Here is a 16,943-nt window from a genome sequence, read left to right as displayed (position 1 = left end):
ATGTGCCAATGATTATTTTCTCCTCTTAAATACTAGATTAATCTCCACAACAGGGTTCAGACCTATGACTTGTGCCTAATCTATGCATCACTTGTTGCGCTCTTATCATGGATCAGCGTATTAATTCTTTGCTTTGCCCATCTTTCCAAGTACAAAATGTCTACGGAGGAACATTTTGTCCAATTATCACAATCCACTTTCACTTATAATAGGGCATATAGAAAACCTATGTTGCTCGGACTCTTAGAAGTATTTGTATCCGTGTTGACTCCTTCAAAAATGTGATACTTTTGGAGAATCATGCACCCTTCGACATTATTGAAGAATTCAAGCAACATAATACAAAACTATACTTCAAAACTAAACATATTATCTTTCACAAATTTCAACTATGATGATCATATTTGATCAAGTACATTCAATTATTAATATCATACAATTGATCTGAAAATGATGAAATTCTTGGCCATCGTCTCTTTTAGCATAATCTGTTACCGTAGTATGTATTAGTGTGCTGGAGTGGGAGGAAGAAGCCTAACCTCATAGGAGTTCATCATCTTTCATGTTAGGCTATCAGCACACGTATCGTCAAGCTTACGCACACCTCAATTATTTTAGTTGGCCCTTCTCACGTAATGATCATTATCTCTACTGAAATTTGAACCTCCTTGTGTAATTTACAATTCTCAAAATGTGTTCAAGGATCAACAATCATCTACAGACTACAAAAGGATCAGCCAAGTACACTAAAACTCCTGCTATGCACGAGTCTGGAGAAGCTCCTAACTACAAGAGTCTATTGTGCACATCCTCATCTTACATTTCTGCGAGGAGTTGTTTCCACGGCTTAACCTGTGACCTCCTGATCACACGTCTGCAACAACTTTACTAGTTACTCCAAAGCTCCCCTTCAATCATCCCCAAACTAATGTGATCATAAATTCCAAATGACTAACATGTTCTTTGGAAACAAAAACAGGAAGCAAAATTTAGCTAACCTACTTTTTAGAAGTTGCATATTCTTGTTTGAGAATCTTATTCACATTACTGAAGCTTTACAGTTGGTAAATCTTTGGTCACTGCTCACAACTCAACAACAAATAGCCTAACTATGCACTCACAGTGAGGCAATATTACTGATAAGAAATAACAAATCTGTTACTGTAGTATGTATTAGTGTGCTGGAGTAGGAGGAAGAAGCCTAACCTCACAGGAGGTCATCTTTCACGTTAGGTTTTCGCCACACGTCTCGACAAGCTTACGCGCACCTCAATTATTTTAGCTGGCCGTTCTCAAATAATGATCATTGTCTCTGCTTGAACCTCCTTATGTAATTACAATTCTCAAAACTTGTTCAAGTAAGGATCAACAATCATCCACAGACTAAAAAAGAATCAGGCCCGTACACTAAAACTCCTGCTATGCATGAGTCCGGAGAAGGACCTAACCACAAGAGTATTGTACACAGCATCACCTTACATTTCTGCGTAAGTTTGTTTCCACGACTTAACCCGTGACTTACTGATCACATGGCAGCAACAACAACTTTACTAGTTACTCCAAAGCTCCCGTTCAATCATCATCCCCAAACTAATGTGATCGTAAATTCTTCCAAATGACTAACATGATCTTTGGAAACAAAAACAGGAAGCAAAATTTAGCGAACCTACTTTTTAGAAGTTGCATATTCTTGTTCGGAAATCTTATTCACATTAATGAAGCTTTGCAGTTGATAAATCTATGGTCACAACTCACAACAACAAATAGCCTAACTCACGGTAAGAGAGGCAATATTACTGAAATAAGAAATAACAAATGTAAAATCTATGTTTTTGCAGCACGATATCCGAAAACAGGATAATAAGTATCCAGCTCAAGTAGTTCTAAAATATCTTGTGTAGCCCACAGATATGTCGAATGACCCTCAATGAATTCAGTTACATCAACCTGTAAAAGAAATTAAACTTCCAAGTAAATGGAAAAAACTGCGATACAGAAAGAAATGGTAACACCGAACTTACATTCTCAACACCAGGAATCTCAACTGGTTGAATTCCAGCTAAGCCTTGAGTAAGTAGACTGTTTAGAAGAAATTATAGAAGTCACAAGAGAGAGAAGCAGAAAACGGCAAATCAAAGGTGAAAGCAGATAGAGGGGAATCGTTGAAACAGTCAAATAAAGTACTATGTTTGCGGATAATGTATACCTGGCACGAAAGGCAACTCCAAGCATCCAATCATTTGTGGAATAAGCATTCACAAATCTACCAGCTACCACCTGCAAAACCAGAACAGCGAGCTTCATATAGTAATGAGGTCGAAGCCTATAATGTAAGGAAAACAAAATATGAAGAAAAGGGAGGAGCGCAGTTAAAATCAAGAAAAACACGATATTGAGAACCTTTCTAGCTGCTTCCCAGTTCATATCTTTAATTGCAATAGGCGCCCCAAGAAGAACGACCCTTTCGACAAGTCCAGCTGCCAAAATTTAAGTACTTCAGGATTTCAGGAAGCAAATCAATCAACTATGCCTCAAAACAAATTAGTTGCGATCCACATGAAGGAACTGATCAGTCTAAAAAGTAAAACAAATTAAAAGTAACACTTACAATTATTTTCACTCTCAGCCAGAACCTGTAGACATTTAAAAATAACTCTTGCCCCGAGTGAAAACCCTACAAGTGTCACAGGCCTGAAACATTCATGGACAACCAATAACGGAATTGGCTAACAGGTAAGCCTGGGACAATCAAAACACAGTTTCTCCGGATTACATTTAAACTAGTATACCTGTGTCCCTGTAATCCTTTCTTCAATACTTCTGCTAGGAGCACTCCTGCTTTATCAGATCTGCAAATACACATTAGCAACCATCATCAGAGTGTCTTTTTCCAAAAAAGGAAGTAAGATGCCCTGCTTCGACACAAAATGGTATGACACAACTGCTCAATGATTCAAGCAATAGGAGACTGGAGCATAATCAGCACCGCTGGAAAAGGGAAAGGAAGGATGAAATTTCAGCCACTAAAAATTCTAGGGGATACAAATTTAACGTGAATATGAGAACAATTTGGATTGATCCTTTTGATTTTCTCATCTTCATAATTAATTTACCACCTTCTATTAACAAAGTTGCACCTTTAGATTGCAAAGAAAGAGAAAGGAAAATATATCCACAACCTCCTCCCGGATTAACATCCCACACCAGGAAGGAATGCATAAAAGAAAAAGATACAAAAACCTGTCCACAGCAATTGACCATGTGCTGTCTATGAAATCAGTAATGGTAAGTAAAGCTGCTGGCCAAGCCAATGCTGTTAAAAGACCGTGTAGCACAGTCATCATAGCACCTTGCTTCATCAACTCCATTGCAATTCCTGTAATTTAGCATGTTTTTTAACATATACGCTCAAGTACAATTGTAGCTAGTCAATGTATTACATCAGCTAAAAGCAAAGTATAAAATTATTTACTTGAAGTCAGCCAGTCCTGAATAGCAGTGCTTACAGCAATAAGATTCTTGGATTCCCACTGCAATATATACCTGAGAAAATTGTGAAACGTCGCATTATAATCCTTGTACTAAAGATATGGGAAATTGTTGGGTTTGTTCTTATAAACACATGTAGGAAATTTAAATAAAGCTCGTTGCTACCTTGGTAGTATCTCACCAAACGAAAATAAACTGAGAAAAAGAAAGCAAGATGTTTTACCTTTCAGAATTATCATGTTGTACTTCCCAAGGTCTTACAAAGTCTTCCTCCTCAAAAACAAGTCCTGAGATCAAGATCTGAACTGCCAGCCGCTGAGAGGATATGCAAAGGGAGAACAAATACCAAAGAGAACTAATGATCCATAAGTAAAACAATTAATTCATGGAAACAAACAAGCAGAGTAGCAGACTGCAATCCTACCCAGTGAAACAATACATGCTAAGAAGAAAATATCAAGTATCAAAAAAGAGAGCTAATGGTTTACCCCTTGGTTGTGGTTTTCCCCTATAGCCTTGAACTCAAATTCATCAACATCTCCAGTTCTCCTGGCCATTTTGGTTCCTGTAAGTCCGGCTCCGGCAGCTGGGAAAGCAAAAGTATCAGTAACAACATCAAATAACCGAAGAATCACTTAAAATGTTCACAGTCCAAACCAAACTTAACTTTATGAATTGCCTTACATTATCTGTCTTCATTATCATACCATAGAAAGATTCAATCAAAGAATGTTAAAAGATTATACGCACACACACAATCCTATAAACGTTTACCTCCAAATGATGCCGCAACTGCAACAGATCCTGCAACACTTCCTGCAGCAGTAGCAACAGCAGCGAACCCACTTGCTCCAATCACAGGAATAAGAGTGCCCAACGTAGGCGCTAAAGCACCAAAGCCTGCAGCTATTGCTGGAGCAGCCAAACCTGTTGGCAATAAAACAAAGGTCTGAAAATCCTACACGTTTGTTCTCTAATACGGTTGTTCATTGAACATAGTAAAAGCTCTTTAAGGATAAAATAAAGACAAAACTCAAAGAAATCTGTTCCCTTGGAGGCTTGTTAAGATTATATCTGCCTGCGAAGTGCTAAGAAATTTGAGAAATATTTAGGATGTCTTACCACCAGTAATTGCCATTAAAGTTCCACCAGTCAATGCAGCTGCACCTATAATTCCTCCTCGTTTCCACTTAGCCCATGAAGTATCAGGAGATTGGCTTTCCTCCTTTGATTCTTCCTCTTTCAGCAAAGCCATCGCTGAACAAGCAACCATGGTCTCAATGGCTTCCTGCAGCACATAAATTCTTTCAAAATGTGAAGTTCATGCCTCAAGTAAATAGCTACTTGGAATAGATGTAAATTCTGTGCCACTTCAACATGTTCTCTTCATATGAAATACTCCCTCCGTTTCAAAAAGAATGACCTACTTTGACTTGGCACAAAGTTTAAGAAAGTAAAGAAGACTTTTGAATCTTGTGACCTTAAATTAAAGTTGTGTCAAATGTACCAAAATGCCCTTTAATCTTGTGGTCCTAAACATGCCATGTGGAAAGTTGAAATTAGAGTATTGTCAAAAAAGGAAAAGAGTCATTCTTTTTTAAACGGATTAAAAAGGAAAGTAGATCATTCTTTTTGAAACGGAGGGAGTAGATGTTATCCTAATTTTAATGAGAAAAAAATGCTTTTCAAAATCAGAATGAAGTATTTTTACACACATCATAAAGAACTCTACGACTTCAGTAGCCTGCTAAAAGCATGTCAGCTCCCTAATATGCAGATTGCTCCTGTGCCACGACTAGAGATGGACTCTTATCACTTACATAAAAAGGTTATGCCTGTAGTAGCCTGCTAAAATGACCCCCATCACCATTTAGGAATACTTTTTTACTGCCATATCGGGGTATTTAAAGATGTTCAAGTATTCTATGGCATAATGAGATAATAAGGAGCAAAAAATCAATAGTATTATTCCCGGCCAAATCAAAAGTATAGGTGTCGCTTGATTACCTGCATTATTGGCAATAATTCTGCTAAGTGGTAACAAATTCTACATTGTACCATATCTGGATTCGGTTTAATAATACACGTTTTAGTTATGCAGTAATTATAGTATTATTTTACCGACTTGAACATAATTTCTAATACATGTATTTGAGCACATTAAGATGCAAAAACATGCCCTTTATCATAATAACTTGATCTGTTATCGACCACTAACTCATTATCTCTAGTTTCTTATAATAATGTTTTCAATAATATTAAATTATAAGAAAGTGTATAACAAAAATTAATAAAAATTTTAATTCAATTATCTCATAATTAGCATTCACATTTTAGATTTCCTCTAAAAATTGTTCTTTATTTGATATAAAATGATTATAACAACAACAACAATATACCTATTGAAATCCTACAAGTGAGGTCTGGGGAGGGTAGAGGGTACGCAGACATTACCACTACCTCGCGAAGGTAAAGAGGTTATTTCTGAAAGACCCTCGTCTCAAGATAATAAAAAAATGATTAAGGGGCATAATTTAATGATGATTTTAATTTATAGTCCAATAAATATTTTATATCACATACGATTTAAAAAAAAATATTAGAAGGAAAGTAATGTAATATTGGTCATCGTTGTTCTGGAAAAAATCTTTATCCAATTTGAAATGAAAAAAGACAATATATCATATATCGAGATGTTAATACGATGAAAAACATGCAGGTAATATACCATATATCTAGATTTTAATACAAGGACATTTGTGACCTATTCGAATAATTCCATGAAACTTATAAACGCATTACAAATCTTGTATTATAATCCAGCAATAATTTGTATACGAACCAAACGACTACATAATAAAATGTTAATTAGTGCCTTGACTTCAGATTAGTCATTTTTCAAGGTACATCTACTCATTCTAAGATTTTTCCTCCACCTAACTGATATAATGTTGGCAGAAAACCTAAGTTCAAATCCTAAAATCTGTCCTTTTGAAGGGGGAATGAGTAGAATACAATCTGATTCCTTCGCAACAGCAATTAAAAGCAGGATAAATTTCTCAAGCTCATATTACTGCTTAGTGCTCTCCACTTTTGGGCAGCTAATTGAGTGCTCTAAACATTTTTTTCCTCAGGAGAGCAGGCATTCAAATAACTTCATGATTACAGACTGATACATAAAACGTCTACAAAGATTCATTCTACTATAAAATTATCCGATAAGCAATTAATAAATTAGTCACTTCAACAAAGATATCAGAGAAAGAAACCAAGCACATATTGGAAATTAGTGCATCATTACCACTTTGATCCATCTGACATTAAGCCATGTTGCCAGCAACCGTAAAGCCACACGATGTCGAGCATCATAACCCTTCCTTCTTCGAGTAGGTTTCTTACCATTTTCAGGTGCTTGTGCAAGACAAGCTGAAAGAAGTTCATGTAGAATGGTTACCTTCCTAGTGTATCCAAGCATTGATACCTCTTCCACAGGTTTTTCATCAGATCCACTAACAGACTTCAAATGAGCCCCTGCAATGCTAGATGGTTTCTCGCTTTTCTCTTGATTTTCAACATTCGTACCTTCCACATCAGCCTTGGACTTCACATCAGCAATTGATAGCTTCTCCTGACATTCGTTCTTATACTCGCGACTCTTCTCCTTCTTAGACTCATAATCAGAAGTTCTCTCCATGCTTGATGCCATGGCATCAACCCCATTTGCCAAAGCAAGTTCCATCTCTGCTGCTTCTGAAGAATCATCATTACTTTCTTCAGACAGTAACCTTAGAAACTGATGCAATATCAGTAATCATGCCGTCAGGCAAGGAATGACAAAGATAATTACTTATATTGCCTAATGAGTATCGATGATGATATTAAAAGGCAAAGGGGAACCCTTTCAATTTCACTAGATGCATTTATAAGCAATGGCAACAGATCTCTCTTCCCCAAGAACAGTAGACCTTGTATGCCATTTTCTAACTCAGGAACTAGTCAAGGAAACATAACTACCGTATTATTCTACAACTTTTAAGAGACGAGAAAACTAACCGCTCCAACATGATGCTTCGGTGGTGTAGAGGCAGCAGTTTCCTCTAGTCCAGACCATGCCTTGTCATCAATCTCTAAACATCTACTCCCAACAAATTCAATACGAAACACAAATTAATAATCTACAAATTGAACATTACACACTAGCATTAGTTGTCAAATGCTGGTTGCAAGAGAAAAAGTGACCAGAATTCACCATGTTCAAAGTCATCCACCTTTTGCTTTCCATTAGTCATTTATATAATGGCTTTTCCATTTTACGACGTCCCAAAATTTTGACACCGTTCAAATGAACAAAATGTGATTTTGTTATTCAAATTTTGAACTTTAATGTGACATGTTCTCTATCAATCCAACTTTTCACCATTTTTTCCAGTAATAACATAATACATAAGTCAAATTAACCTCTAAACTCTCTGTCCAGTCAAAAAGCAATATCAAAAACCCTCTACAGTAACAGCTGAAATAGACAGAAATTTGTGGAACTTAGAACAAACAAAGAAAAGGGAATGCCAAATTTTCATATTCCATTGTACTGTAAATGAACATTGAAAATATTATAAATTTCTGCAGTTACAGCTGAAACAGACAGAAATTTGCACCATAGGGTGGCCTATTAGTGGTTACCGAAGTGAGGTCTCACGTTCAAATCCAAGCAAAGATAAAATATTAGGCGACATTTTTTCATCTGTCCTAGCATTGGTGGATAGAGTAACCTAGTACTTGTTGTTGGTGGGAGGTGGTAGGTTTCCTAAGGAATTAATTGAGGTGCACGCAAGAGAGCCAGCAAAGCACTCTTATCATAAGAAAAAGAATGAAGGGTCAAAATCACACCTAAGGTATTGATCTTGGGCGTACTTATATGTCCAATAACCAATATTCACCCATATTTGGACTTGTTCTGTGAGCTAAAATGTGCTATTCTTATTATATTTGAACTTTAATTGTGTTCCTTATCTAATGGACATGATTAGTTTATGCAGGGCTAAATTGTGATGAAATTGAATGTGATTGGACACATGAACGAGAAGTTAACGATGAATGGAGCAATGAGGTCAATTTGCGGAGATGAGGATACTGGAACTTGACTTGAAAAGAAGAGAACGAAGCAAGGAAGAAAAAAACTCGAAACAACAGATCCAGTGACCCATCGCGATTAGAACACATCGCAGTGGATGATAATTTTGCAAATGTTGATTTACAGTAGCTCACCGTGATAAGGTCGTGTCGCAGTGCTGAGCGCGCAAAAATAGCGCCGTGTCGCAGTGAGATGCAGAAATAGGGAATTAAAACCCATCTATAAAAGGAACATATCAAGTCAATTGGCAACACTTTGGAACGTGAGCAACAGCGGAAAAACAAGAAAATCTCTCTTTTAGGGTTCTTTGAACTAATTTATTTCAAGATTTCTACTTGGTATGATTAATTATTTATTTTTGATGTTGAATTCAACCATCAGTGGCTAAACACCCCTGTTCTGGGGTTGAGGCCAAGAACATGATTACATTTTGATATTATTTATCGTAGTTTCTTGTTGGATTATCCTATGGGTTGTTCTTAATTTCTTGTGCTTACATTTTGATGAGTGGCCACCATTAGAATAAACCTATACTCCTATGTGAATCCGAGAGGAGAATCATGGGATAGAATGAAGAGACTAAGGAGCAAGGTTCTTATTCTTTTATAAAATAAGGGATTTGAATTAGCATCTAGGATAGGGATATACCTAGAAGCCTTGTTTGGTTAACTTGCAAGAAGATAGCTTTATGCATCTAAATGGATTATTGCATCCCCGCTCAACGATGTAGTTGCAATGTTCAAATAGGTAGAAGATTAGAGGTCGGGAGACCACGATCATACTATAAACCCTGCAAATCAATAACCCAATAATCAACTAGACTACGATAAGAATAGAGATCTGTAAGATTGTTAAAAGTGTCTCAACCCTGGGATTCTCATCATTATTATTTACAACCTCTGCTTACTTTGCCTTTGTCACAAATTGTTATTTCTTATTTATTTACATTTTTTATTCGAAACTTGACCATCATCTTGATACTTTAAAACACTTATACAGTTTTGTCGAAAACTAAAGTTGGTTGAATTGCTAGTTACATAGTCCTCGTGGGTACGATATCCGACTATTTTAGTCACTATATTACTTGTACGATCACGTACACTAGCCTGTGCGTTAGAACGCAAGAAGTTTTTGGCGCCTTTGTCGGGGACTAGTATAACTAGTATTTTGCTAAACTTTTGGTTGTTGATAATAAGTTTAAGTGTTTAACAACTTGATCTTAGCGGCTGACTTTTTGCAGGACTAGCTGAAGACAGGATTGGCTAAAGATAGAGTTGGTAGAGCCTTATTCGAAACCAGAACTGGTATTTCAACAGAGGCGAAGAGCTCAGTATCCAATTCAGCAGGTTCAAATGGCAGAACAAAGAGATCCTAATCTTGTTGATCCAATTGATCCAAATGCCGGATGTGTTCCAGCTCCGGTGATTCCAGTTGCTCCTGCTTAAGCAACTGCCAGACCTTTTCGTGAAGTGGCAATCCCACTCACGAACCATGCTACTAATAGCATTCGCAAGTCAGAGCCAGGTGGTCGATTTGAATTAAAGCAAAATATGGTGCAGTTGCTGAATTCGGCTGGGCAATTTGCTGGATTTTCACATGAAGACCCACAACAGTACATACAGACCTTCCTGGAAATTAGCGATACCTACATTCCTGTAGGGGTGTCTACTGTTTATGTCAGACTGACTCACTTCCCTTTTTCTTTAATTGGGGAAGCAAAAAAGTGGTTACATGATGAACCACCACTCTCCATCACTTCCTGGGATGATCTGGCTCGGAAATTCCTTATTAGATTCTTTCCATCAGGGAAGACAGCACGTTTGAGAAATGAGATTCTGAGTTCCAGGCAGAAAGAAGGAGAAAATCTTTACCAAGCTTGGGAAAGATTTAAGGGCATGCTCAGAAATTGTCCTCACCACCATCAATCAAATGACCTACTGGTTCACACATTCATAGAGGGTCTTGAGCCAAACACCAAGATTCTCTTGGATTCAGCAGCAGGTGAGCAAGCTCTTGAGAAGACTTATGATGAATTGTATACACTGCTGAATCGGATTTCACAAGGGAATCCCGAATGGCATGCTGACTCAAGGAGTGCTCCTAAGAAGATTGCAGGTATGTTAGAGGTAGATCAGTTCATTACGTTATCAGCTCAGCTTGTTGCACTACAAAATCAGATAACTAATCAGTTCAGTAACAGTGCTTGTGAAATCCGATTCAGCAGTGTATACAATTCATGGAACAGTGCTTCATTTTAAGTGTGGAGTGGTGGTATCTCATATCTCGTTCTCGTTCCTTGCACTTTGTTTTGTTTGGATGTTTTTAGTTTTTTTTTTGGGGGGGTTTTGAACTTAGCCATCCTAACTATTCAAAACAATACAGCCTGTAATAGTTAGTATTTAGTAATGGTTTGCTTATTAGTTTAAAATGTTTGTTTTTGCCCTCAAGGCAATAGGCAATTCTCATTTTTGCCCTCAAGGCAATTCTCAATAAGTCCTCATAGTTAGTTGCCCTCCCCTATGATAAATGGATGATGACCGTCTTAAGGGGAGTTAGTCTTAGGAAATTGAGTGATGAGAACCGAATCACGGCTTAAGGAGAAATGCTTTGTGTTGGGCCATTGGGACAGTGACTTTGAACATATTTGTTTTAAAACAGAAGCATGTCTTAAACTAAAAAAGCAACTAATTTTAGATACTTAATCTCAATAGGTGTAATTCGGTTTGTTGGCTAAAAGTTGAATTTGACGAAGTGCGAGATCGGAAACCATAAGGATCTGACTTGAATCTAGCATGCACCAAAAGTGAGAGAGTGTTTGTTTTTATTCTACATGTATAGTAATGTCTAGAACTTGCTCGGTGTGTACAAAGCGAAATAAAGGATGTTGGATGTAGGAAATGATGTAGGCATTTTTGTTGATAGCCGAATTTTTAGACCTTATCTACCTACCCTTGTGCATATCCCTAGTGAGCCCCGTTAAGCCTATAGCTTGATTTCTTTGGTAGCCTCATATGTAGCCTAATCCTTGATAGACCTTAATTTGATCCAAAGCTCCTAAGCGCCTTAATGTAAAATTAATTGAGTAAGGAGTGTGAAAAAATAAGAGGAAAAAGGTGAAAGTGAAGCCCCAAAGTTGTGGTTATTGGTGTGTAAAGTTGATGTGTTGTTGTTGGGAGTGAAAAAAGAAAATGTGTGCTAAAAAAAATTGAATCATGAATTCACAGAAAATACTCTCACCATATCGTATGTTAATGAGCTTAATGAGATGGGGTAAAACAAAAAGATGTGTGAAGGTAGTGAAGGTGAAAGTTAGTTGCTAGAGACTTATCTTAATTGTTCAATGCGATGTATTGAAGCACTTAGGGAGTTTAGCTACTATTTCCTAAATAGTGCTACCCGTCCCTTAGCATGCATTACAACCATGAAAGACCTAGTTGATCCTTTATTCCACATCCGACTATTAGTGGAGTAGTACACTAAGGGCAAGCTTATGGTTCATTATCTTTCATGTATGAATTCTTTGTGAGAGCGAGTGATTTAATTCTGATATTCCCATTACGTTGTATATTGTAAGATTATGAATGAATATGGGGAAACTTTCTTGTTGTGAGGGTACATGTGGATGACAGTTAGGTGACTTATAGTATTTTGTAGATTGAGTGATTAGATTAAGTTTGCCAACAAATTGGAAGTTCACTATTGAGGTAAAAAGGTTTGAAAAGAATTATCCCATGTTTATAGAAGTGAATTGACATGTTTTAAGCTGAAAAGTCATTGTTCGAATTGTGAGTGCCCACCACAAGCATTTCGCCTAGGTTGTGATGTTAAGCTTAATTGAGTATAGTGTTGATTGAGTTTGTTCGAGGACGAACAAGGTTTTTAAGTGTGGAGGGGTGATCTTACGCGTATTTATATGTCCAATCACCAATATTCACCCATATTTGGACTTGTTCTGTGAACTAAAATGTGTTATTCTTATTATATTTGAGCTTTAATTATGTTCCTTATCTAATGGACATGATTATTTTATGCAGGGTTAAATTGTGATGAAATTGAATGTGATTAGATGCATGAACGAGAAGTTAACGGTGAATGGAGCAATGAGGTTAATTTGTTGAGATGAGGATAGAATGAAGCAAGGAAGAAAAAAACTCAAGACAACAAATCCAGTGACCCATCGCGATTAAACCGTGTCGCGGTGGATGATAATTTTGCAAATGTTGATTTCCAGTAGCTCGTCACGATAACACCGCGATGAGGTGAAGGAAAATTCTCAAGAGTTGAATTCCAGTAGCTCATCGCGATAGGACCGCGTCGCGGTAAGGGGTAATTCTCGAAGTGTCACAATCTAGTAGCTCATCACGATAAGGCCGCGCCGCGGTGCTGAACGCGCAAAAATAGCGCCTCGTCGCGGTGAGATGCAGAAATCGAGAATTAAAACCCAGCTATAAAAGGTACAAATCAAGTCAATTGGCAACACTTTAGAACGTGAGCAACGGCAGAAAAACAAGAAAATCTCTCTTTTAGAGTTCTTTGAACTTCTTTATTTCACGATTTCTACTTGGTATGATTAATTATTTGTTTTTAATGTTGAATCCAACCATGAGTGGCTACACACCCTTGTTCTGGGGTTGAGGCCAAGAACATGATTACACTTTGATATTATTTATCGTAGTTTCTTGTTGGATTATCGTATGGGGTGTTCTTAATTTCTTGTGCTTACTATTTTGATGAGTGGACGCCATTAGAATAAACCTATATTCCTATGTGAATCCGGGAGGAGAATCATGGGATAGAATGAAGAGATTAAGGAGCGACAAACTCAAAATCGAAAAAATATATCGGGAGCTAATTATGTATCTCGACAAACTCAAAATCGAAAAAAATGTATCGGGAGCTAATTTACAAAGGAAAAAATATATCTTCGTTGGATGTATCGGGAGCTAATTATGTTGAGATGGAACTAAGACAGATCCAAAATCGAAATTTTCAGTAATTATACAAAGTATATAGATTTTCTGTAGTTAAGCTCAAAACTATAATTTATGTTGGTTACCAAAAAAAAACATTAAAATCAAATGGAATTAGAAAAATGACCAAGAGTAGAAGAATGAATTAGATGGGTCTTAGTAGGTTAGAGGATTGATGAGCCCATAGTAAACATAAACCTTAACTTACCATATTTACAAAAATCCACACCCCTACAAAGTAATTACAAAAATCTCATTTAATTATGTATATTTATCGGATGCATCGAGAGTTAATTATGTATCTCGACAGACACAAAATTAAAAAAAAAATGTATCTGAAGCTAATTTATAAAGGAAAAAATGTATATATATTGGGAGCTAATTATGTATCTCGACAAACTTAAAATCAAATGAAATTAGAAAAATAACCAAGAGTAGAAGAATGAATTACTTGAAGATGGGTCTTAGAAGGTCAGAGGATTGATGAGCCCAAAGTTGCGGGTCATCGGAAACGGAATCATTACTGCTACAACTGCTACTACGTTCTTCTGCCGGCGAGGGATCCGGAAAGCCCAATGGACATGTTTGATGGATCTGGGCCTGGTGAAGGGCCAGCCCAAATAATGCACCCGCTGCATATTTGTGTGTTGGGGTTAACATTGAAGATGACATGGTGAATTTTGATGGGATTATTGGTATTGATTGATTAATTTTGTTTAAGTTTCTTTGAGTTTTAAGAAGATTGGTGTTTTTGTTTTAGTTATTTTGGTTTTCATGCGGTGGAATTGTTTATTGTCGAATTTAGATAAAAAGTTTTAGAGGATTGTTACGTATTATCATACTAGTTTTATAACACTCGTGCTAAGCTCGCACCCAAACTCAAGTGGATTGAAATTTTATGTAATAATAGAATTTCAAATAATATAAAATAATTATAATTCAAAAAGATCATAAAAATTAAAAAATATTAGCATTTTTATAAACTAGTTTAGGTGTACGCGTCTCGCGCGTGTACCTCACTATAATGAATTTAAATGCTACACTAAATACGATATTTATTCAAATAGTAAGAGAATTTATTTAATTAGATATATAGCAGTTCTAAATGTTAAAGATACAAATGAGTTAGGTGTAAAATATATTGACAACCCCTTAAATTACGGTTGGTGTTTTAGAAAAAAAAAATAATCATAATATTTTATATGACTCAAAATTTTGATCATTAATTGTCTATATCATCATAATCATCATTCATCTTCAAGATACCTACAAAATTGGAAAAAAGAAAACTACGAAATCAATGCATCTAAGTAAATTAAATATTACAAAATTATATTTCTTTGACGTATCTTGGAGACAAAAAAAAAAGAAGAAAATTCAAATCAAATAATAAAGAATCATTTGAGAACAAAAATAAATATATCTTGTTCCATATGTTCATATTAGATATTATTGTATTTTTCTAAAAGAATTCTCAATTTATAGAAGTTCAAAACTTTTTTCTTCAATAAAGAAATTATATAAATATGATTGATTTTTACTTTTTTCATTAATTATTTATCAATAATAGAATATTTTAAATTCCAAATAAACTAAACTAACACAAATAAGAGTGATTTTCTTTAGCCCTTTTTAGTTTTTGATAGACTTTTGCTTTTCCTTTATTTAATACAAAATAGAGTTCATGTTTTTTAAAATATATATATATATATATATATATACACGTAGTCCTAAAAAAAAAGGGGGAAAAGAATCCGATTTTAGTTGGGTTTGCAGTCCTAAAATTAATTAAATAGTATTAGGTAAATAGTAAAAGGACGCTTTTGTCTAAAGGACAATCTTTTAATGAAGGGCAAAAAGTTCAAATCACTTTTCTAAGGTTCTTCACACTTTTAATATATTATAGATTTATGAGCATACAATTTCTAACCACGTTAAATAAAACCTCATATAAAATATTAATTCTGTTAAGACTATTTTAATACTTTAAAGTAATTAATAATCAATTTTGATTAAAAAATAACAAAAGCTAGTCAAAATTAAAGCTTTTAGGTCTTGTTGTCAAGTAACTATTATCAAAATCTTGTATAAATAATATCATTTAAAGATGATTCATAAAGCATGAAGTAAAAGTAAAAAAAAATAATTATTAAATATTTGATGTTTATATTTTGTAATTGATTTGATTAAATAATATGCAAATATGAGAAACAAAACATTATAACGAAAGCTCTAAGGGTGATTTACAGATTAGTTAAACAACAGAAGAATTTGAATAGTTCTCTTAATTGAGAGTTTAAATTTTCATTTTATTGGTAAATATTTAATTTTCTACTTTGTAATCTCCTCCTTAATTCTCCTTTCTCTACTCCTAATTATTTTTTACAAAAAAAAATAAAATAATAATAGTTAAACAATAGAAATTACAAGAAAAAACTAAATAATAGTTTCTCATTTCATGACATATGCCCAAGTGTAAATGTCCATATGGCAAGAAAAAGGATAAAATTACTTTATCTTTATCATCTAATGTGTCACAATTTTAGAGGATTAAAAATTAATTAAAGTTACTATAATAGCCTTGTCAGGACTACCAAAAATTGATATTCTCTCTTATATATATACTACTAGTTATCTGTGGCCCGTGCTAAGCTCGAGCCTAAATTCTAAATATAAAAATAATGATATTTTAATTTAAAATTTTAATTTATATTATATTCTTTTTATTCATAATTAATAAAACGTAACGACACGTCAAAATGAATTGTTCATAAAATTTCACTATTACTAAATTTTGCCAAAAATTTATAATGAACAAAAATTATAAAGAGTAATCTAATTGGCTTTCTTATTCATAGTTATATTATTTTTTGTTTTTGATATACTCCTCCTAAAATCATTTTCATCTATAAATAAGAAGTAATCTTCATTAGGTTGCATTAATAAATAGTACTATCAATTTAATATAAGGTTTTGGTTAAGTAATCTTCATTACGTTGCCATAATAAATGGTAAAATGGCTCGATGGACTCTTGTACTATGTTCGTTTTGTAATGTGGATACTCGTACTTACATGTTTGTCATCTGGACCCTTGAACCCATTGAAAAGCAACATTTTAAATACTATTTCGGTGTGTATAACACAACCGCTCTACGCCAGCTTCCACGCTATTTTTAAGTATAAAATTTATTAAATATTAAAATAAATAAATAAAAGAACCCCCCCCCCCCCCCCTCCCTTTTGTTCCTCTCTCTTCCCCATTTTTTTTCCTGTTCCCCGTCTTTCTCTATTTCTTATTTTTCTCCCTTCTCTTCTCCTTCTTCTTTTCCTTCATCATCTTCATATTCTTATT

At 35.0% G+C, this 16,943-nt stretch overlaps 1 protein-coding gene and 1 non-coding gene across 4 annotated transcripts; both read right to left on the bottom strand.

Moving 5' to 3' along the window:
* Positions 1-1,687: 1,687 nt before the first annotated feature.
* On the bottom strand, positions 1,688-14,407 carry LOC107868174 (transmembrane and coiled-coil domain-containing protein 4). Of its 3 annotated transcripts, none has more exons than XM_016714777.2 (15): positions 14,042-14,407; positions 7,543-7,624; positions 6,791-7,282; positions 4,612-4,777; positions 4,264-4,416; positions 3,978-4,075; positions 3,713-3,804; positions 3,473-3,543; positions 3,241-3,376; positions 2,790-2,849; positions 2,609-2,691; positions 2,401-2,477; positions 2,207-2,277; positions 2,022-2,079; positions 1,688-1,947 (listed from the first exon to the last, which is right to left on the bottom strand). In XM_016714777.2, the coding sequence occupies exons 1-15, from the start codon at positions 14,260-14,262 to the stop codon at positions 1,825-1,827; spliced, it is 1,983 nt and encodes a 660-aa protein (XP_016570263.2). In that variant the 5' UTR covers positions 14,263-14,407; the 3' UTR covers positions 1,688-1,824. The 3 variants fall into 3 exon arrangements, with proteins under 3 accessions (XP_016570263.2, XP_016570264.1, XP_047267701.1); XM_016714778.2 differs by having other exon boundaries at positions 6,791-7,239; positions 14,042-14,181; XM_047411745.1 differs by having other exon boundaries at positions 6,791-7,274; positions 14,042-14,059.
* On the bottom strand, positions 10,438-10,544 carry LOC124898234. Its single transcript, XR_007055210.1, has one exon. It is a non-coding gene; the product is annotated as a small nucleolar RNA R71 (small nucleolar RNA).
* Positions 14,408-16,943: the final 2,536 nt, after the last annotated feature.

The sequence above is a fragment of the Capsicum annuum genome, chromosome 4 (genome assembly GCF_002878395.1).
Source record: "Capsicum annuum cultivar UCD-10X-F1 chromosome 4, UCD10Xv1.1, whole genome shotgun sequence".
NCBI lineage: Eukaryota > Viridiplantae > Streptophyta > Magnoliopsida > Solanales > Solanaceae > Capsicum > Capsicum annuum.
The sequence above is the reverse complement of the archived record's forward strand: the minus strand, read 5'-3'. Positions and strand labels throughout refer to the sequence as shown.

What these genes read in the sequence shown, in the direction of transcription:
- LOC107868174 (XM_016714777.2), bottom strand. Translation starts at nt 14,262, where the DNA reads ATGTCATCTTCAATGTTAACCCCAACACACAAATATGCAGCGGGTGCA. An exon ending in TTTAATGGCAATTACTGGTG is followed by an intron (nt 4,417 to 4,611) that starts GTAAGACATCCT and finishes TATTGCCAACAG; the next exon opens with GTTTGGCTGCTCCAGCAATA. An exon ending in AAAGGATTACAGGGACACAG is followed by an intron (nt 2,692 to 2,789) that starts GTATACTAGTTT and finishes TGAATGTTTCAG; the next exon opens with GCCTGTGACACTTGTAGGGT.